The 22,230-nt window shown below is 38.8% G+C and overlaps 1 protein-coding gene across 2 annotated transcripts in view; it reads left to right on the top strand.

The window, feature by feature from the left end:
* Positions 1 to 22,230, top strand: part of RELN (reelin) — a 438,814-nt gene that overhangs the window by 391,850 nt on the left and 24,734 nt on the right. For both annotated transcript variants that reach the window (XM_034766139.1, XM_034766147.1), the window contains exons 45-54: positions 616 to 865; positions 2,893 to 3,061; positions 7,114 to 7,254; positions 9,068 to 9,245; positions 11,650 to 11,843; positions 12,973 to 13,229; positions 14,309 to 14,463; positions 15,635 to 15,849; positions 17,741 to 17,918; positions 20,309 to 20,484. In XM_034766139.1, coding sequence (XP_034622030.1) covers positions 616 to 865; positions 2,893 to 3,061; positions 7,114 to 7,254; positions 9,068 to 9,245; positions 11,650 to 11,843; positions 12,973 to 13,229; positions 14,309 to 14,463; positions 15,635 to 15,849; positions 17,741 to 17,918; positions 20,309 to 20,484 — 1,913 coding nt within the window. The remainder of the gene's footprint in view (positions 1 to 615; positions 866 to 2,892; positions 3,062 to 7,113; positions 7,255 to 9,067; positions 9,246 to 11,649; positions 11,844 to 12,972; positions 13,230 to 14,308; positions 14,464 to 15,634; positions 15,850 to 17,740; positions 17,919 to 20,308; positions 20,485 to 22,230) is intronic.

The following is a 22,230-nucleotide window of genomic DNA, read 5'->3' as shown; positions in this document are numbered from 1 at the left end:
CCTTTTTCTTTCTGAGGGGCCCCCAATATGCTATAAAAACTCCACAGCCCATCTGTGCCACAGTCACTGGTTTTCTGCATATAAAAGCCAGGGCCAATTTAGGGGCTAGCAAGCAAGGCAATAGCCTGGGTCCCCATATCAAAGCTACATCGCTAAGGCTTTGGCTTCAGCCCCAAATGGCGGGGCTCAGGGCCCTGGACTTCAGCCCCATGCAGTCGGACTTCAGCTTTCTACCCTGGGCCCCAGCAAGTCTAATGCTGCCCCTGCTTGGTGGCCCCCCTGAAACCTACCCAAGGTCTCCAAGGGGGCCCCAGACCTTTCATTGAGAACCACTGCTCCAGGTGTCCCTAGCCTATGATTGCCAGAATCTGGGAGTGGATGACAGGGATGGATCACTCAATGATTGTCTGTTCTGTTCATTCTCTCTGAAGCATCTGGCATTGTCCACTGTTAGAAGACAGGATACTGAGCTAGATGGACCATTGGTCTGACCCACTATGGCTGTTCTTATGTTCCAGCTCTAGGATTCTATGAAATTCCTATGAGTCTGTAAAGACTTCTGAACTTTATATTTTCTTTACATAAAATAAACAAACTCCTATTTTCATGTTTCAGATTCTTATTGGTGGAAATATTTCTGGTAACACAGTAATAGAAGATGATTTTACCACACTGGATAGCAGGAAGTGGCTGCTCCATCCAGGTGGAACAAAGATGCCAGTCTGTGGTTCTACTGGGGATGCGCTGGTTTTCATCGAGAAAGCTAGCACCCGTTATGTTGTATCCACTGACATTGTGGTTAATGAGGATTCTTTCATACAAATAGACTTCGCAGCATCCTGCTCTGTCACTGACTCCTGTTATGGTGAGGTCTTCTTCATAAATCATATACTTTCTGTTCTTCTTTTATATATAGGAAAGTATTGCTACTTATTTTCTGTTTCAGCTGTCTACTATACTAAAGTACAGAAACAAAACAGGGAAAATAGTTTTTCTATAAGGAAATTGCAATTTCGGCATTTATTGTTGGTGTCTGGAGGCTGAGACAAACCAAAAGATTTACAATGTGCATGAATGTATGGACTGAGTTTTTGCCTTGTGTGCTGTACAAGCATTTAAGATGTAGTTTAGAAGAATTCAAGTTTCAGTTTAATTCATTTAGACAGGTTAATAGATCCCAAATGTAGATGCAGTCTAATAGTTTGGCACATCCATTCCTTGTGGTTACATTGCTCTTAACTCTAGATAATACATGTCTAATGCCAAGTAGCTTGATGTTTCCAGCATAAATCTCTTGTTTCGTAGCTTCACATCCTCCACAATTGCACAATAGACAATACTTAAAACTGATGTGCTTAGTGCAAATGCAGAGAACAAAGTCGTAATTCTGATCTCACTTGCACCAATGTAAATCAGGAATAGTTTACACTGATATAAACCTGATGCAAATTAAATCATAATCAGGCACAAAGGGTTTTTTATTATCATCATTTACATGAAATCCGGAACATGTTTTAGAGCTTTCATACCTGTATAATTCTATGCAGTGAATGAGGTAGGGGTCCTATGGAAAAAATAGTGTGACTGCGTAATTAAAAACTGTGTCAATGCGTATGCACAACAAAGAATTAAATACTGGCATTTTATAACTTTTGTGTGTTTGACTTTGCAACCTACATAACATTCTTTTAATTTAGTTTTATTAATGTAATATATATAATTTCATTGAGCTTCTGGCAATTCCTTTGGGATTCTGCATAAAAATGGAAATTGGGTTTCCAGTAAATCCCGAAAGTAGATTAACTGATTTTGTTATTCTGAAATTTATGGAAGTAACCAAGATATCTAAACCTAGAAATTAGCTACTGCCCCATGCATAATAATTTCTTTCCATATGGTGTTAAAGCCACTACAGCATCCCTGTTAAGAGTAAGAGTGTTTCAACAGATTAGTTATATCTTGCCAGGTAAGAATTTCCTTTGTTTTGTTGTTTTGCCCTTAACATTATTTTAATTGAATATCCAGTTAGGCAGGACTCTAACTAATCATGTACTTCTAGTCCTGATAGAGGAAGGACTTCATTTTGATGAAAAATTAATGTTAAAAACTACTTGTACAAACTTATCCTTTTATTTATATAATGCTCAGTTCTGATCTCAGACATTGAGTGGGACTGATTGTGTGATTGAGGGTTATTCAGAATTATTAAGGGTAGCAGAATCAAAAAAGATAAGCAAAATTACCACTAATGTAACTGTAACCATCAATCACTCAGTGTTTCATACAGCCAGAATGCCTGGCAGCTGGAACATTTATTTAAAGTTCATGGTCTGTGCTTATTGTTACTTAAACTTTTTTGCAGCCATTATGAGGAAATAAACTGAAGTTTGAATCCAGTTTGATTACCCATTATTCTTATTATGAAAGTTTATAAGCAATAAGCTTAAAATAAGTTTAATTGCTGATTTTTGCTGTGTTTGAATGTATTTGTTGATTTGATATGGCTAGATAATGAAATATATAACTGAAAACAAGATCACTAGGTGAAAAACTCAGTTGAAAAGAGTTTTATGTAAGATATTCTAATGAAGTGGCTAGTGTAGAGATGCTCTTCTGCCTTCTACTGCATAGAATAAGAACTGATCAATTGTGTGTCATAGATCCTGTAATGCTACCAGCTAATAGAGGTTCCTCCTTAGCTCAAGAGCAAGCCTGTGTTTTTGGTGTCAGAGAATCTGGAAACTTCCCCTGTTGCAACTGTAAACTTCTGAGTTGTCAAGATATAAAGAGGGACAACAAGGAAGTCTTCTGTGGTCACCAGTTTGGTACAACATATTCACTTAAAGCATACAAGTTTCTGTATTAACTAATTTATTATCTTTCAATTTTTAGCTATTGAGCTGGAGTATTCAGTGAATCTCGGATTGACATGGCACCCAATACTGAAAGACTGCCTGCCCACTAACGTAGAATGCAACAAGTACCATCTCCAAAGGATTCTGGTATCAGACACATTCAACAAATGGACCAGGATTACTTTGCCCCTGCCTCATTATACTAGGTAGATACATTTTGAATAGAGAAAATCTTAGTGCACAAATCTGACAAGACCTAATGTAATACAATCTTGAACTAAAATGTATTGCTGTTTTTGTGCTGATTGTGTGGGTACAGATGAGCAAATGAAAATGCCATTATGCTCTGAGTAAGACGTACAGAATTACTATGTGCATTTACCAGTTATTTAGAAATGGGGAGGTTAGGTTTCCTGCTTAGCATATTTTAAATAGCCAGGATTGATGGGAGCAGACAAAAGACAATTGACTCTCACACATCTATCCTCTCTACAGTATCCATCCATTTGTCCCTTTAGTGCGAGCATGGCAGAGGTCCAATTTGAGAGGAGAGAGCAATACGCAGATATGCAGCAATAGGCAGAATCACTCTGTCCTTTGGCCCTCATGGGAACATGCCCTTGGTTACATCCCTTTGGTGTGTGTTGCACTACTCTTCCCGCCCCCCACCCTCATCCCCTGCAGGCCCTGACACCTCCACTGGCCAGTGTTGAGGGTGCAGTGGAGCCCTGGCCCTGACCTCTCCCCATCCTCTCTGGGGTATCTTGTGCCCCAAAAGGTGCTAGATTGAAGTAATTCCTATGCTCTGGAAAGCACAGCAAATGCACTTATCCCCAGTTTGTGGGATGCAAGAGAGGAGGAGGCTACTTGTGCCCCTTAGTGCACCCAGCGGGCAGCTAGGCATAATGTGGTCTTTAGTAGATTAAATATACCTATGATTTAAGAAGAGCCTCTCTCAGTTTGGACTTTGATAAGAATTGCAGTGTTATGGTTACCGTCATTACACTGTGTAGCTCTATGCTACCGTCAGTGGTTTTGGAGGTTCTTGGTTAATTCTATTGTCTAAATCCCCACCTGCTTCCTGTACTTGCTGTTATTGGCTGCAAATTTATATTTTTAAGTAATATTTTGATGCTTCTTGTTTTTCTGTTTTACTTGTCACATATGACTCTTCTTTCACATATTGTTCATTGTTTTAAAAAAGTCCCATTATCACCTTCACTTCCTTTTAGTACATTCTTTTAAAAAAAAAAACTTGTTTTCACTTTGGGGTTGAATTTTGTGTGTGAAAGAAGATGTTCTGTACTGACAATGCTAGAGACAGAAGTTCTCTATCTGTTCACAAAAAAGGTACAGCAGGGCATTGTCAGAACCAGTTTCCCCATAATGCCCTGCCAACATACCTCAACTTTGACTTGAAAGGCCCAGCTAGGGGCAAGAGGGTAGTTTAGACTCCAATTGTATTTCATTTTTACTCTGATAAGATTGCCGTGAAGATCGGCATAGTGCCAGTTGTGGTTTCTGTCACATGGACCTCTGTTTACTAGGAATTACATTATTTTCTATTACCCTAACCTGGATTAGAACTAGCAAACTACTACTGAAAAACTCCATGTCCCATTATTAAACAAGTGAGGCATCCAGTCCTTTTAAGTATATTCATAAGGCAATGTTATTTGTATATCTCACTGTCTGTTGGCCTCAGCTAGTCTGGCTACCCTTTTGTATTGCTTTACATATATATTTTGCATAATCAATTGGTCACATTGTTAAATGTTTAAAGTTCACACTTTTTGTGAGAAAGGAGTTCTCTGGGGTTGAATCAAGATAATGGGTTCCATGGACATTCTAACCCAATTTAATCTGGATCTGAAAGGAACCTCCAAGAATCCTAGGATTAAGTCAGACTCTCTTTGACTGACCCCACAGCTACCATTGCTCCGCTTAGACCAATAGCTTTGCCTCTTGCCGTATGCTACAGTCAGTGGTAGGAGACCTCCCACCACAATCACACACCACAAAGTTATCTTTATTATTTAAGACAAGGGTTGGGTGAGAGAAGGGTTACTACAGCCCTAGGATCCCAGCAGGAAGAGGGTCTGGGATTTAGAATAGGAACTAGTACTGCTAGGAGGGGGAGGCATCTCATTTACAAAGGCACTCTGTTCTTTGAGCTTATTTGCTCCTCTCCGTGGTTTAATAGCTCATTTTTGTGGGCATTTTATGCAACTTGCCAGTCAGTCTATCCAATAATTTGGCCTAGAGAACAGTATCCATACGTGGCCTTCTGGGGTTTATGTACTCCAGAGTGCTACATAACTTGTGGCCTAGATGAGACTGTGAATAGTTATTTCTTATGTCTCAGATTTTATTTTAAAATATAAATCAGAATATAAAGGTTCTCCCAGAGGAACCATTGATTTGCTAGATTCCATAAAAAGTCATAGAAGTTGCCAAACCTGAGACTCAGGGTTTGTGTTTTTTTCACAAGATCTTCCTCATGATTAAAAAAAAGAAGAAGAAACTCAAACATTCTACATGGGTGAGCTAGTCTGTGAGCTTTCTCTGAGAAAGCCCATGTTGGGTCTAAATTACAGATCATCGCAGTAGTTAAAACCTCTGAATGTTGTGATTTTACTCATGAGAGAGTAACTGTTATTTTGGATTATCTAATTCCTTTCCAGTTCCACCACATATGTTACAACAAGTTATTAAATAACTAACATAAAAAAGTTTAAATAGTAGAGATTCAGAAAAATAAAACATTTTCTTGCATGTGTAAACAATGCATTTCTTCATAGATAAGGGATTATACTGAAAAATGGAAGAGTCGGGAAATAAAACAGCCTTTATCTTAGATTTAGTGAATATCAGACAGAACTATAGATTGGAAACAGAATAGACTTAATTTTCTGAAATTGTGGATGATTTCAAGAGTCTATTGATTACGATTCGTGAGACCTTGATAACTCCACATTGAGCTCATCCTCTACAATCTCCAGACTGATATTGGTGAATTCAGAAACTCTGAAACTAAATTTGTTTAATTTTTGAACTGGGAAATTACCAGTACCAGTTCCCAGTAAAATGTTTAATTACTTTCTTTAAAAAGTTAGGATAAAACTGATATCCATCACTGACCCAGCCAAAAAAAAGAGTTGTTTTTCTTCTGCACAAATCTTCTTCTGTTACTTGTTAATAGGTGGTTTATTTTTGTGCTCAGAATAAAGCAGCATGTAGTTTGATGCTGCCATCTACTGTCTAAGTACAGCAAAACATATACTAAATCAGACTGGAAACTACACTGATGAGAAATCACAAAAAATGTCTTTATTTTTTAGCATGCATATTGTGTTCAGATTACTTTCAAGCAGGCTGTGCCTAACTAAGGATGAAATCCTAGCCCCATTAAGGTCAATGGCAAAACTCTCATTGCCTTCAGTGGGTCCACAATTTTCCTCTTGATGTGCATCTAGATCCAGACTTCTCTCAAAGTCAAGATTGTATTTGGCATTTTGGTTTGGACAGTTCAGACAATGCTGCTAAACCTACAGCATACAGGACCCCACTCCACCAGGAACTGATTACAGTTTCAGTGTGAAATTCTTTGCATATCCCTTCGGCCATGTCATACCTCCATTTTCTCCCCTTTCTGCACTGAATTAAACTCAAACTACTTGTCTTCATTTTTAAGGACCTTTTGTCTCTAAGATGCTCTTGATACGTTGACCCCCACCTTTATTCCACTAATGATGCCAGTCTTGACTGTCCATTTTAAAATTTTTCAGCAAGCATCTTCATACTTTATGTCATGCTGCCCCTTATGCATGGGATGAGCTCCTTGTAAACATCCTCCACATTATTCTCCTTCAGATCCCTCCTTAAATCTCCCCTCTGCCGTAATGCACACAAAAACTTGACAGCGGCTGTCATGAGACCATTGCTCATTATGATGACCTGTATCATCTCATGGTTTCCTTGGGACTAACTCCCTTTGTCCTCCAGGCACAGCAGAGCAGCTTTGCAAGGGTGGGAAGAGAAGCTGCATAGTGAACATTTGGCCTTACAAGCAGAGGGCCTTATTAAGTGGCCCGGTAATTCACTTGAGCCAGCCCTTGTTTGTTCAGTTAGTAAATAAATCATCTTTATAAATATGGTCCAGGTTTGGGTGAACATACACAGTTGTATTTCCTTTTAATCAAAACAGGGTTTAGCACAGCCGGAAGAGTTACGTTTGTATTTTTTTTCTTTCCCAAAGGTCTCAAGCAACTCGTTTCCGCTGGCACCAGCCTGCTCCATTTGACAAGCAGCAAACATGGGCTATAGACAATGTCTACATTGGGGATGGCTGTATAGATATGTGCAGTGGCCATGGGAGGTGCACACAAGGGAACTGTGTGTAAGTATAGCTGTTTCCCTCTGGCAAGTAGTGATGTAGATTTTTCATTCCCATTTTAGTGTGTGATTTCAAGGAAATTGCTTGGAAGAGGTATTATTTTTAAAGAAAAGCAGAATTTCTTCTTTGAAACAGAGAGAGGCACCAGCATCACTTGGGGAAATAAAATTCTAAGAGGAGGATAGGTGGGAATTTGGAGTATGTGAGTGAATCCCCTCTGACTTCCTGCGGGTCAGATTTTCCTTAGAGATACAGGGCCATGCTGATGACAATGTGGTTTGGGACTGCACCAAGGAGAATTTAGACAGAGATGGTGCTAATCCTTCCACCAGCTCCCTGGTGCCCAAAGGCAGTGTACAAGCTGTTCTATCCTCTAGGTCAGGGATCGGCAACCTTTGGCACGCGGCTCCCACTGGCCGCAGTTTGCTGCTCCAGGCCAATGGGGGCTGCGGGAAGCAGTGCAGGACGAGGGATGTGCTGGCTGCCACTTCCCGCCACCCCCATTGGCCTGGAGCGGCGAACCACGGCCAGTGGGAGCCGTGATTGGCCAAACCTGCGGATGCGGCAAGTAAACAAACCGGCCTGGCCCGCCAGGGTGCTTACCCTGGCGGGCCGCATACCAAAGGTTGTCGATCCCTGCTCTAGGTTGATGTCATTTACTTCCCTCTCAGCACTTAAATATGTACATGAGCCATTGCCTGGGTGGGGCACAGTCGCTTTGGGATGATTTGCATCCTCAGGAGTGCACAGAGAGCAGTTCCTGGACTCCCCTGAACAAAGGGACAAAGATTATCCCTGGAATTACATGGGGCTTTCACTTCAGTTCACTATGCCCCAAATCCTGTTCCTTGCACTCAGCCCTAGCAACTGACTGGATGCTGGATATCTCTTCACCAAGCCAGTTTGCAGCTACTTCAGCCTCAGGACTGGTGTAGGCTCAATGATCTAATGCCAAGCTACATGCTGGCAGCTTCCAATGGAACCCTGCTGTCCCTTCCCCAAAAAACTTCTTGTGTGACAGTCCACATCAAGCCCCAAAGAGCTAGACACACAGCTTCACAGGCTTCCAAAATTCTTCCCCCTGGCAGCAGAACAATGCCCATTCTGCTGAATTTGGGACTCTTTTCAGCCACAAATGGCAGCAGAAATTGCTCCTAGCTGAATGATTTTACCATGTTCATTAGAAGGAAAATCCACTGAGCCAAGTGCAACATAGACATTTTCTGTACAGTATCTGCCTCCCTGCTTAAGGCACTAAAGAACCAAAGTACATCTCTCTGTTGAGGTATGTTTATATAATATCAGGCTATGTCTTTATGTTTGTCTACATTTTTGAAACACTGACTGAAAGCTATATTGTGGAAAGGTGTTACAGATTAGCAAGAACCTAGGATTGTGAAACAAGCTACAGTAAAAGTATCTGTCCTCTGTAAATCTGACTAGAAAATGATATACAGTTCTAGCACCAAAAGATGCTTAAACTTATTTGCTTAGGCTTGACATATTATCTTGATTAGATTTGTCTACCAAAATACCATTTCTTTTAATGATAAAGCTCGGTGTTAGACATGTCTTATGTACCTGGTGTATTATCAGCTTGAATTAAAACCGTGCACATGCAGGTCTTTACACAATTAACATATCCTGTTAAACAGTAACAGCTTCAGAAGGAGGCAGCAGGGCGACTCCTCCAAGCATGTGCTTGTAGGTGAGACAAATGGCCTCTTGCTCCCCTGGGCTGGAATAAAATGATTTTAAGTCTTGGTGTAGAAAATGTTTCCAAATGAGTTTACTCTGTGTTTGTTTTCCTTTGCAGCTGTGATGAACACTGGGGTGGGCTCTACTGTGATGAGCCAGAGGCATCCCTTCCAACACAACTTAAGGACAACTTCAATCGAGCTCCATCTAATCAGAACTGGCTAACAGTAAATGGAGGGAAACTGAGCACAGTCTGTGGAGCTGTGGCATCTGGAATGGCGCTTCATTTCAGCGGGGTTGGTGTTTAACTCTGTGGTTAACTCTTCAATGTGATTGATTTAGAAAACTGAATAAATAAGTAACCTAAAAAAGGTATTAGAAATAAATGGAAAACGTATATTTACTTTCCTGATGGGGGTCAAGTTCTGGCAGACTCCGCACTGGTGCCTGCCAGAAACACTACAGAGAACTGGATACATCTCTTTCAGCTCATCCCATCTCCAGCAGCCAAGGAAAGGTCAATGTGCAGGCTCTCCAAAACAAGCCATAGAGGGGGCCCCCAGAATTGAGCCTATAGACCAAGGCACAGTCCATGTTATTGAAGTGTTTATATCCACTCATTCATCAATGGCCTGCTCATACAGATTATTTGTACTTCTGGCAAGAATATTTCTACAGGGTCTGGTGCTGCTGCTATCTAGACTGCATGTACATATTAATACTGCTTTAAAAAGTCGAAAAATACTTGTTTGGGGGGCTATTTAATGTATATTTAGAACTGAGTCCCAGACCTATCTTATTGTCTAAAAACTGAAAGCAGTAACTTTTCACTGCTTTTTCCCATTAAGAGTTAGTTGACACCACATGAATGCACTGGGCAGCCTGAGTGATTCATAAAACACAGTTTGTATTACAGAAGGTGTAAAAATAATCTATTAAAATTGTTCCATCTCCTGAGGGTCTACACACACCAGACTGTTGACTTTCATGTTAATTGAAGTGTTTTATTCCAGCCAGTGTTGAAAAGATGGGGATAAGGATTTTTATAATCTAGATTTAAGAAAAGAAAGATACAGTGGATCCTGAATATTGCAAACATATAAATATAGATAGCAATTTATGACAGTAAATCCACATCTTTCAAGATGGAAATTAATTGAAATTATGTTTGCAGATCAGGTCATTAATTATTCTGTTTTAGCATTAATTATTGAGGTGTTACATGGGACTTCAAATTGAATTGTAGACTTGTAATATTTTAAAGCTTTTCACAAGGTAGAATTAGCCTATTTATCACTATGTAGTCTAGCCCTTTTCATGTCCATAGAGCTTTGACAAATATTAATTAATTAAGAATTACTGATCTAAAGCAAAACCATTTTTGTTTTAAAAGAGCAATGAATGACATTATGGTCCTAATTTTCTAAGAGCCTCAAACTGGTCTCTAATTTTCTTGCCTGAAATTTTTCAGCCACAATCAGTTGTGGGAATAAGTAATAGAGAGATGGCTTCTAACAACCTTTGCAGCCTGCAATTCAGGTAGTTAGACATGCAAAGCTGCAGGTGCAAAATTAGATCCCATTTTTGGAAATTTTGCTCCGTGTATATGTACATAAAATCAGATCTCCTTCACAAGTTAAAAAAAATCTTACATATGACACTTGTGATTTTAAAAAAAGGATATAGTATGTTCCATTCTTCTGGCAAAATTGTTAAATTGTAAATAATCATTTACATTTTAAAAGAGAGAAAAATTGGAGAAAGTACATAGGAGAGCAACAAAAATGATTAAAGGTCAGGAAAACATGATCTATGAGGGGAAGATTGAAAAAATTGGATTTGTTTAGTCTGGAGAAGAGAAGACTGAGTGGGGACATGATAACAGTTTTCAAGCACATAAAATATTGTTATAAAGAGGAGGGTGATAAATTGTTCTCCTTATCCCCTGAGGACAAGACAAGAAGTATTGGACTTAAATTGCAGCAAGAGAGATTTAGATTAAATGTAAGGAAAAACTCAGTAACTATAAGGGTAATTAAGCACTGGAACAAATTACCTAGGAAGGCTGTGGAATCTTCATCCACAGGTTAGAACAGGTTAGACAAACACCTGTCAGAGATGGTCTAGATAATACTTGGGACTTGTCTACACTTACCGGGGGATCAACGAACAGTGATCAATGCATCAGCGATCGATTTAGCGGGTCTTCACCCGCTAAATTGACCACAGATCGCTCTCCGGTCGACTCCTGTACTCGACCAGATTGAGAAAAGTAGGAGGAGTCGACATCGCATAGTGTGGACCCCGCGGTAAGTAGATCTAAGTAGATCTAAGCTAAGTCAATTTGAGTTACGCTATTCACGTAATTCAAATTGCATAGCTTAGATCGAATTTCCCCTGTAGTGTAGCCAAGGTCTTAGTCGTGCCTCAGTGCAGGGGAGTGGATGTCCTATCGAGGTCCCTTCCAGTATTACATTTCTGTGGTCCTATGATTCTGAGATTATTGGTTCAGTCTTATGAAGCCTTTCCATTAAGAGGATTGGCCTTTTAAAATACCACTTAATTCCCATAAAACAACTGAGTAATGAAATAATTAAATGTATTTTTCAGGAATATATTCACTGAAAGCATCAGAGCCTTGGTGATTGTCTTAACTGAACAGCCACACCAACAAAAATATGTTTTCTTTTCTTTTTTTAGGGATGCAGCCGTTTATTAGTGACAGTGGATTTAAACCTGACTAATGCAGAATTCATCCAGTTTTATTTCATGTATGGATGTCTGATAACTCCTAACAATCGGAACCAAGGAGTTCTCCTGGAGTACTCCGTGAATGGTGGCATTACTTGGAACCTCTTAATGGAAATTTTCTATGACCAGTTCAGCAAACCCGGGTTTGTAAATATATACTTCTACTAATTGGTTCTTTGGGATTTTTCATAAAAAATCTGTCCTGATTGCTACTATTGCTGTGTGTAAATAATCTTGCAAACATTTATATACCTGATTAACTTGCGTGCTTACAGTTAAGCATGTGTGTAAGTGTTGGCAGGATGGGGCTTCAAACATTAGAGCAGTATACCATCAGTTTAATCAGATCGAGTCTGTGACAGCCAGTTATACTGGTGCATGGTTGACCATTATTCAGCAGTAAATGTTAAAGTAAAACTATAGCTAGTCAGAAGAGTTAATTTGATTTATAAAAGACCATACTATTTTTAACATAGATTTATTTATCATCTGATTTCTGATTTGCTAAAGCACAAAGCAGATCTGTTGTCTAAACAGAAGGTCTCTGCCACATTTAAGTCTTATTTTAATGCTGAAGTGGGACTTAAGTGATGCACGGGCCTTGGACTGGCCCTCTGTGCACTGATGAATTACTTCCTAATACTACAAGGAATCAGTGCCATTTTAACCCATGTCTGCATTAGTCATTTGCTATAAAGGAAATAAGGTAATTGCAATAAAACATTGTTATATGATCAGTGTCTCCAGCTTTGAAAATAAACATCTTGATTCACGTTAATATCAAATTAATATCTTGATTCCACTTCAGCATATAATTTCTTGAAATGGTTATGGCTCCCTGATTCTCTGCCTGTCTCTGGAGCAAGTTAGAGCAGCTATGGGGCTACGCTAAACCTGCATCACTGGCAGTGTTCCCTAAAGGGATTGTCCACTTAAGCATACCCAGTACACACCATACTCTGGCTACTCTTCCTCCCTGTCCCTCTCCACTCATAATACACCGCCTGTGTCAGATGCTGCTGGGACAATGAAATAGGAACCAGTCTTAAAGGCTCTGTGTCCATTGAAGAGTCTACTACAGTGGGGAGAGCTAGGGTTAGATTCCACCCCTTTGCATCCTAGGGCAAATAGGATGGACTTGGTCAAAGAATCTGGCCCAGTGTTGTTAAAAGCCCCGTTCAGCTGCTTATTTAAAACTTCGTTTTTTCTTTTCAAAATTCAAGAGATTGAGATGTGGCTGTCACATGACTTATCTCCATTATTACATTTTAGCTTTGTGAACATTCTCCTTCCTCATGAGGCCAAAGCTCTCGGAACCCGTTTCCGCTGGTGGCAACCTAAACATGACGGCTTAGATCAGAATGACTGGGCTATTGACAATGTGCTGATATCTGGCTCTGCTGATCAGAGGACAGTGATGTTAGACACTTTTAGCAGTGCTCCACTCCCACAACACGAACGCTCTCCTGCAGATGCAGGACCCATTGGGAGGATCGCTTTTGACATGTTTACAGAAGACAAAACGACAGGTAAAAGTTTGATATCGATCAGAGCCAAAGAGCAGGAAGTCAGTACAGCTACTTCTAAATCTGATCTTGTTGGTCTCACCACAATGGATGTCAGAGCCAGTCCCTTTACTGTTCTTTTTTTTAACCAACAACATGTAACAAACTGCTTTTAAATCTACAAACTGTGCATGGAGGGAAAGGGGAAGTAAATATGGGGGGAAAGGAAATACAATTTTTAAAGAAATCTTGCAGTCAGTTTTTCAAATAACCAATATTTTATACAAAATGGTTTCTTACTAGTGAAATCACTTATGAGACATTTCTCTGCAAAGAAAAAGAATTGTCTAGATTTTTTTTTCTTATTTCTGTACCATGTAGCACAGCAGAATTTTCTGTTATTGTTTCCAGGAACAAATATTATTTGACTGAATGCCACATTATTCTAAAAGGATTTCCTACATTGAGTATTTGTTTCCTATTTTGCAGACATTTGCTAGCAACGATTTTTAAAATAGTTACCCAGGGGATTAAGTTGTTGAGTTACAGCTAGTAAAATATAAATAAGGAAATATTTGCGCATGCTAGTGGGACTAATTAGTTGAAGATACTGTGGTATTGCTTTGGTCACACGTGCTCTGATTCTTCAATTGACTCCACATTTGCAGACTTCTGCATTCACAGATCTCCATTCAACTTACCGGGGTTTGCTCACACAGAGTCAATTGCAGGATCTTCACTTTGTTTTAAGAAGAGAATATTATTTAGTACAGTATTATTATATAATAAGACAGCAATGGTATGTATGCCACATAATTGCAAAACATTATGAGCAATTCTCAAGTCCTTAATTCTTATGCATTGAAAATTATGTGAACAGGTTTATGGTCAGAGAATTGCATGGGCTGTTCTGAATGTTAAGTATAGACATATGGGAATGGTGGATACTAAAGTACTCTGGAATTTTTCAAAGAACAATACTAAATAGTTGTATAGAGTTAAAGATTTAATCCATTGCTCATCTTTAGTGGTAAACACCGTTTGCTGTTTTCTTTAGGTAATGTTGTGGTTATACAATATTGACTTTCATATTTGTTTTCAAGTGAATGAACATTGGCTGTTCCATGATGATTGCGCAATTGAAAGGTTCTGTGACTCTCCTGGTGGTGTTATGATCTGCGGTAGCCATGATGGCAGAGAAGTTTATGCAGTCACCCATGACCTAACTCCTACAGAAGGCTGGATTATGCAGTTCAAGGTAAAATCTTTATAATCTAAATATTCTGCGTAATTATTCTAAAACAGCCTGTTTTCCTCAGAGCAGGACAGATTTACAGGAAACAGCCTGATATGTGTTGCATAGACCAGGATGTCTGCACCACTTCCCCCTACTGAAAGGAGTGGCACTGCTCACGTATTGTTATTATGTTACCCTCCAGTGGTGATCTACAAGCAGGCTGTCAGTGTTAATGTGACTGACAGGGTACAAAGATAATCCTGAGTTCTGTTTCCGATGGTGTAGGTGTGAGAACATGATGCAGCTATGGGATTTGTTACAGATACACCAAGTGTGTTTTGTCATTTATGATTAGTGAAGTGACAACCAACCAAAATTTACACATCAGATAATTCACTTGTCACCACACAAAGTCGGAGTAATTGAGTTTCATGTTGTTTGCTCCTTGGGGGTTGGGTGAGCCCACCAACAGGCTACAGGGCTAGAATATAGCAATGCTTCCTTTGTGGTCACTGTTCCAGCATGCGGGTTGAAAAAGCCACTTTCCTTCCACATCCTTTTAATGAGGATTTGGAGCTACTGAATCACTGTAAGTACAGTTCCAGTGCACTCACGTCAAACCTGCCCCCATATGGCCTCCTCTATACCAGACTATCTGAACCCAGCATAGAGAGGCTCTACCAACATACAGAAGTTGCTGAGGAGCCCTCTGCAGCTTCTCCGCCCATGTTTCCCACATAGAACATTCACGAGGGTTAAGTGATGTGAGGGACCTTGCACAGGACTTTTCACTAAGAGGGAAATGTCACCTTTTATTAAACATTCCCCTGTGGAATATTGGTATCTTAACTTTTGCTGTAGTGGGATAGTAATAGGAAGAGTGCAGCTTGCGTGGGAGGTACTATGATTTGGTGGATAATGCACCAGACTTGGGAGTCATGAGATCAGGGACCATTGATTTGTAGTAGGATTTTGGATTCAGTTTCCCTATTTGCACATTGGGATTAATGATGAAATCTATGGATGACAAGTGCTATACGAGTGCTGCTAACTGTTACTACTGTAACTTAAAGCATAATCTCCAATCAACTTTCTTGCTGAAAAATCTTTAAACTGTAATCATCCCTCCAGCTCTTTATTGATAGTAAGAACTGTTACAATACCAACTTACATATGCTTTTATCTATATTAGATTTCTGTTGGATGTAAAACTTCAGAAAAAATTGCACAGAATCAAGTCCATGTGCAATATTCCACTGACTTTGGTGTGAGTTGGAGCTATTTAGTTCCTCAGTGCTTACCTGCAGATCCAAAATGCTCTGGGAGTATTTCACAGCCCTCTGTCTTCTTTCCAACAAAAGGATGGAAAAGGATAACTTATTCACTGCCTGAAAACCTAGTGGGCAAGTAAGTATGAAACAACTACTCACATTACCTTGGGTTCAGTGCAGAATTAAAGGGGGACTAAATAGTCTGAAAACCATGGCAATGTGCACTTCCTTATGCAAAAGATCTGCTCCATGGCCTCAGTTCAGCAAGGTACGTAAGCATAGACCTAATTTTAAGTACCTGAGTAGTCCTATTAATGTCAATGGAACTATTCATATGCTTAAAGTAAGGCATGTGCTTAAGAATCTTGCTGAATTAGGGCCCCTTTGTCTATTTGGAGTCCTAAGTGCTGACTGATTTTAAAAAGGGGTTTATTCATTTATGCTCCTGTTCGCTATACAGGGTCAACATTGCTCTATGAGAATGGGCTGGATTCTATTCTGACTTGTGCAATACCAATGGAATTTTTAACTAGATTCTTATTGCATATGTTTTTAGGCAATAGAGATGCACAGCTGTAACTAAGGGCAGAATTTGGCCCACTGAGCCAAAAAGAGCACAATTTTGGTTTAAGATACTTAGTTGAGTTTACAGAGCTAGAAATTGAAGGGGGAAGTTTATTTACTTGTAAAATGAGTAAACATGAACATGGACTCTTATGATGCAACATTTACAGTCCCTTTTCAAGGTTGAACCACTCTTCAGAATGACTGGGTATTTATGTTCCTACTGACATCATTTTTTTCCTAGGGTGTCCTCTGAAGTTCAAGAATTCCCCCCCTCCCCATTTTTTTCCTGTTTTTTTTTTCAATATGCCCATATCACAGCAACTTTCTCTCTTACAAAAAGGGTTGGAAGAGGTTCTCTTCAAAGTTCCACTCCAGAAGAGTTTGCTGGAAAGCATTGCAAAATTCTTCCTTCCCAGCAACTGAGTAATCTGCTTTTGCAGCACTCCAGCCCATGCCACCCTAGAAACAAGAGAGCCATATCAGATTTCATGTTTCTTTGTGGCTTCTCTCTTCTCCTTAATGCAGTTTTGCAGGATGATGCACTTCCACACTTTCAAAGGGCAGCTCCATCTCTTCAAAGGAAAGATAGAAGAGATTTGGCTTTCTATAAACATAGGGCAATAGAGTGATAATGAAAATCACCTGCGGGGGGGGGGGGTCTATCAAACTTAAGAATGATTCATGGTCTGAACAAATTGCAAAATTATCCTTTCTTGTCTGCAGTCCAAAGCTGTACTGCATATTCCAATCTCTCCAGAAACCCAAACTGAATTAGAGGGGGAATTTTGATTTTAGACAGTGAAAAATGCTACCCAAATTATCTGTGCATATTGCAACAATATATTTTTTCTAGCATTAGGATCTATTAATTGCATTATTTGAATAATCCTTTTAAAATTAAATCATCTCAGAAGAAACTAGAGTACAATATTTTTTCCTGCCACCTGTTGACAGTGGCTCTCACAGATCTAGCCCACATATTCTATGTGATCTCCTATACACGACATAAAATGGATTTCTATGAAGAATGCTAGACATCATTTTAAAAGACCCTGATCCTATGCCATGAATAGTCCCATTGTGTTTAGTGGGGCTACTCACAGGATTAGGGCCTAAATCAGAAGATTTATACTGGAGTTCAGATGAAACATCTCTTTCTGTTTTAAAAGAAAATAAAACTTCTTTAAACTGAAAACAAGAAATGTGCATTTTATTTATTTATAATCTAGTATAGTTTAAATAACAACATGTTAAAATGGAATGATCAGAGTCAATTAGAGGAATGACTAATATGCCCTATAGAAACATTTTAATTAACATATCTCCTGTTACTAAAGTGTCTTATGATTTGTTACCCCATGCAGTGCTGTTCATAAGCGTATGTATATAGTGTACATTTTTCATTTGTGTAAAGTTATCTTTTTATCTTTATCTGTTTTTCTTCATTCTTGTATGTATAGTCCAGTGAGGTTTAGGTTCTATCAGAAGTACTCAGATATTCAATGGGCCATTGATAATTTCTATCTGGGACCTGGTTGTTTGGACAACTGTAGAGGCCATGGAGACTGCCTGAAAAAACAGTGCATCTGTGATCCCGGGTACTCTGGTCCAAACTGCTACTTAACCCAAACTTTAAAGGTAACTTAAATGCATTTGGTAGTACTGCAAAAGTTTGTTACAGAGAAATTGAATCAGTGGAGCTTTAAAAAAAACAGAGATGCGCCCAAACTGGAACGTTGGGTTTGATGCCTCTCAGACTTTGGAGATCCTCAAATCTACATTCAGATCTGAACTGTACAGCTCTGGATCATCTGTTTAAAAAGATATCATTTCTGTATTGGTATCTAAAGAAATATCACCTTATCACTAACACCAATAATTACACTATATTTTCCTTCTGAAGTAAAAAAAACATAAAACTGCTATTTAACAATTGCAGTACATTGCAATGTGTAAATGAACAAAACAGTTCTCAAATACAATACTAATAAACCTGATGTAGTTCCTGGACACAACTGCTGTTGCAAATACCAATAAATTTACCAAGACCAAGTATAGAAAATTCATCTTTATAATAAAGAGGGAGATACAAGTAAACAAGGCACTGAACTCCAGATCATATTAAATTAATTTAAGTAACTTATAAAGTTTCATATAGTTTTAATTTTCCACAGTTGTACTCTACATCCCAGGTTAATAAATTACTGCAACAAAAGGTGGAATGGTATTTGTGTGGCTGAAGAAATTTAGATTTGAGATGATGGTGTGTAACATGCACAGACATACAGCAAAAGAGTACAGTGTAGGCAAAAATATAGTTTTAGGACTTTAGTACATTTCTCCAGTTTAAAATACAGTTTATATTTTGAGGAAAAAACTTTAAGAATTCCCAAACTGTATTAAAATTACAGTATTCACCTTGTTCAGCCTTTCTGAACCATATTTATACATGATAATGTATGTACATAATCTACAGAAGAGATATGTTGGTTGAACCAATTTTTTCCAAAGGAAATGCAAACTACACAAGATTTGAATTTAAGTGTTATTTGAATTATTAATATTATAATTAATTATTATTAGTGATAGTAGTAGTATTTTAAGGTTCTAGTTACATAAATGTAAATTAGTACCACATCTTTATAGGAAATTATCAATTTCCCTCCTCTCCACTAAGATTAAAGCCATTTACTTTTCATATATTCAATTTAAAGATTTACTTGCAGAGCATTATTGGTATGGATGCTTTACAGGCCATTACTTTTGTTATCCTGCCAGAAGGGGTGACTCTTGCAACACACCCAGCTAACATGGTGGGATGTAGAAACAGGAGCAGCTTTAGATCATTTAAGGGTTGCGTGTAAACTAATTCCTTCATCTGTGTCTTCATGTATTTGTTATTTTTTATTGATGATGTGTGACTGGTATTTAATATAGGGGGAAGTCAATGGGAGTTCTGCCGTTGACTTCACTGAGGCCAGGATTTCATCCCTGATATTATTTCAGCTTCCTGATTAACTGACTAAAACTTTTATAAATAGGAACATGGAACTTAGAGAGATTCCCAACTGGGCTTTGTACAAATACCTCTGGCACAAACCATTACATAAACATATATTCACAAGTAGTCCAAGACTTTCACTTTCCACATTCTCTCTTGTGGCCAGCACATCACTTGTACAAGTACTTGTGGGAAAAATATAAAAAGGGTCAAGAATTGCATCAAAATAAATAATCTTTTATTCAAAGTAATGTTTGTGAATATATATATTTTAGTAGCTGCACAGCACTGGTCAGTATATATCTATTTTTAAATATTTAGGGCTCAGTTTCCCTCTCAGTGGAGCCTCAACCTGGCCTCCTTCAGTGTTGCAGGTGGTAATAATGTCAAGCACAATTGTGCACTGATACAGTCAATGTCATTTTAGATATCTGACTACATGCTTATATGCTCTGCAAGGCTGGGACCATGTGTCACTGTATCTTTGTACAGCATCTAGCACAATGGAGCCCTGATCCTAGTTGTGTGTCTGGGTATTACCATAAAGCAAATAATTGCAAATAGTAATTGCTCCCATATATCAGGCATTTGAACAGCTAAATGACCCTATTTGTGCCCACAAAGCTATTGTGTCTGTAAAAGGCTGGTGACCCTTAACTCACACACAAAAAAGGCAAAAAACATGTTACAGTTTACATGAGTATTTTAAACAAACTTATGTTTGCAGTGTTATTGTAACTATGTTGAAGAGAGACAAGGTGGGTGAGCTAACATCTTTTACTAGACCAACTTCTGTTGGAGAAAGAGACAAGCTTTTGAGTTACATGAACCTGAAGAAGCGCTCTGTGTAGCTTGAAAACTTGTCTCTCTCACCAACAGAGGTTGGTCCAATAAAAGATATTACCTCACCCAACTTGTCTCTCTTAAACATACTTAGAAAGTCAGTTCCAGCTGGGTTCATTAGAAAAGCTAAAGAGTATGATGCCTCTTCATGGTTGTTCCTCAGATGTCACATTCCTTCCTGCAGACTTTCCTAAAGGAGCGCTTTGACAATGAAGAAATTAAACCAGATTTATGGATGTCCTTGGAAGGTGGAAACACCTGTACTGAATGTGGGATTCTAGCAGAGGATACAGCTTTGTATTTTGGAGGTGATACCGTGAGGCAAGCTGTCACTCAAGACCTGGACTTGAGGGGTGCCAAGTATGTCATGTTACCTAGTAGAATTTGACATAGCTAATAAGTTGTAATGAAGGGCTTCATTAAATAATAATAGAGCAGGAGATGAGACAGTTCAGTGGATTGATAATAGGTAATGGAGATTTTTTATGCCTGGGCCACCACCAGAGTAGAGTCAGCTCCGGTAGGCAGTGACAAATAGTTCTTATTTTTATGGTCAATAGGGGAATTTTCACTGACTGTATGAAATGAGTTATGTTGTTAATATATTATTTGTGTAACACTCGCAGTATGCTTGCTGCTTTGTAGATATATAAGAGAAGGTCCTTAGCCTACCGAGTTTACAATCTAAATAGACAATTTACAGACAAAGGTGTGGGAGAGTAGTGAGGAATTGGTGGTCTCCGTATAGTTTTTAGTGGACGGGTAACTACATCACAACCTCACCACCACAATTGGCACTAGTTAGCACATGGGTTGCTAGTCTCAGCAAAAAGGCTCAGAACTAAAGGGGTTGGGGGGGGAGGGGACAGCACCTGCAGAAGATTTTGGTCTCCAGGAGTGTATCACCAGCACATTTCACAAGCACTAAAAAAGTGTTTTTTTAAAATAGCCAAGCAAAGTCGTTTACCTCAAAAATACAAATTGTGTTTAGTAATGCGGGACTACAGGGGAACTGGATGTAATCCCATACATTGTTGTAGCTGGGAGGGGTATGCATTGTGTTGAAGGAAGACAAATATTCAAAAATAACTCTAGAGACTCACTCCTTTGCATCAAGGTGTGGTACATAGCATCTAATTCAAGCCTATTATGAGGCTTCTGTAAAGTGAATATGAAGCATTTAACACTTCAACATGGCCCAGGGAACCTCCTCCTGAGGTCTCTCCTCACCCCAAAGCAGGGGAGTATGGGAAAGCATTGGATTTGCCAGATATTTAAAGGAACAATTCTCAGTGGTAATTGGTAACAAAGAGCCCAGTCCTGGCAACATTTACACACATGACTGGCTTTTCCTGGATAGGTAGTCCTACTGAAATATGGGAACATATAAAAAATAATGTGCTTAAAATGCTTGCAGGATTGGATGTTTAAAATGTTTCGCGGGGGGTTGGCTTTAAACAGTTCATATTTCTCAGCAGTTTATTTATTGTGATAACATTTAGTTGTCCGGTGGCAAGACAATATAACCTCTTGTTCACTAGCTAAAAAGGTTTTACCTTATTTGTTTAACATACACAAGCTAGATATATTAGATGTGCAGCTTGTGTACACATGTATGTCCAGAACTTTAGCTCCATTAAAGTAGGAGAAGCTCTGTCAATTTATGGCAGCTAAAACATGGCCCATAAGATATAGGAGACAATGCATATTAGTTTCATCTGCCCACCTCAGTCTATCACTTTAAATAAGGTCTCACTCATTCTGCTGATTTTTTTTATTTTTGTATATAGCTCTTCACCTCCCTTCCTTGTGTTTTGCTGAAGTCACTTCTTATTTTCATTCAGTTCCCTGGTTTCCCTGCTTAATTGTACACACAAATATTTTTGTGCACACGATTGCCTATTTGCACCTACAGATGCATATTGTGCAGGATTTATTCAGACACTTATTTTTGAAAATTTTGCCCTAACTAAACTTCACTTTTCTTTAATAAAACATTTTAGTAAATTGAGCATTTTCAATCTATTTGTTGGCAGAAAACAAATCTCTTGAACTGTGTTTGGCAACAAATCTTTCATATTGTTAGGATACACAGTATTCTGTGAT

This window comes from Trachemys scripta, chromosome 1, assembly GCF_013100865.1.
Source record: "Trachemys scripta elegans isolate TJP31775 chromosome 1, CAS_Tse_1.0, whole genome shotgun sequence".
In the NCBI taxonomy this organism is placed as follows: Eukaryota; Metazoa; Chordata; order Testudines; family Emydidae; genus Trachemys; species Trachemys scripta.
Note: the sequence above shows the minus strand (reverse complement) of the source record. Positions and strands in the feature narration are given on the sequence as shown.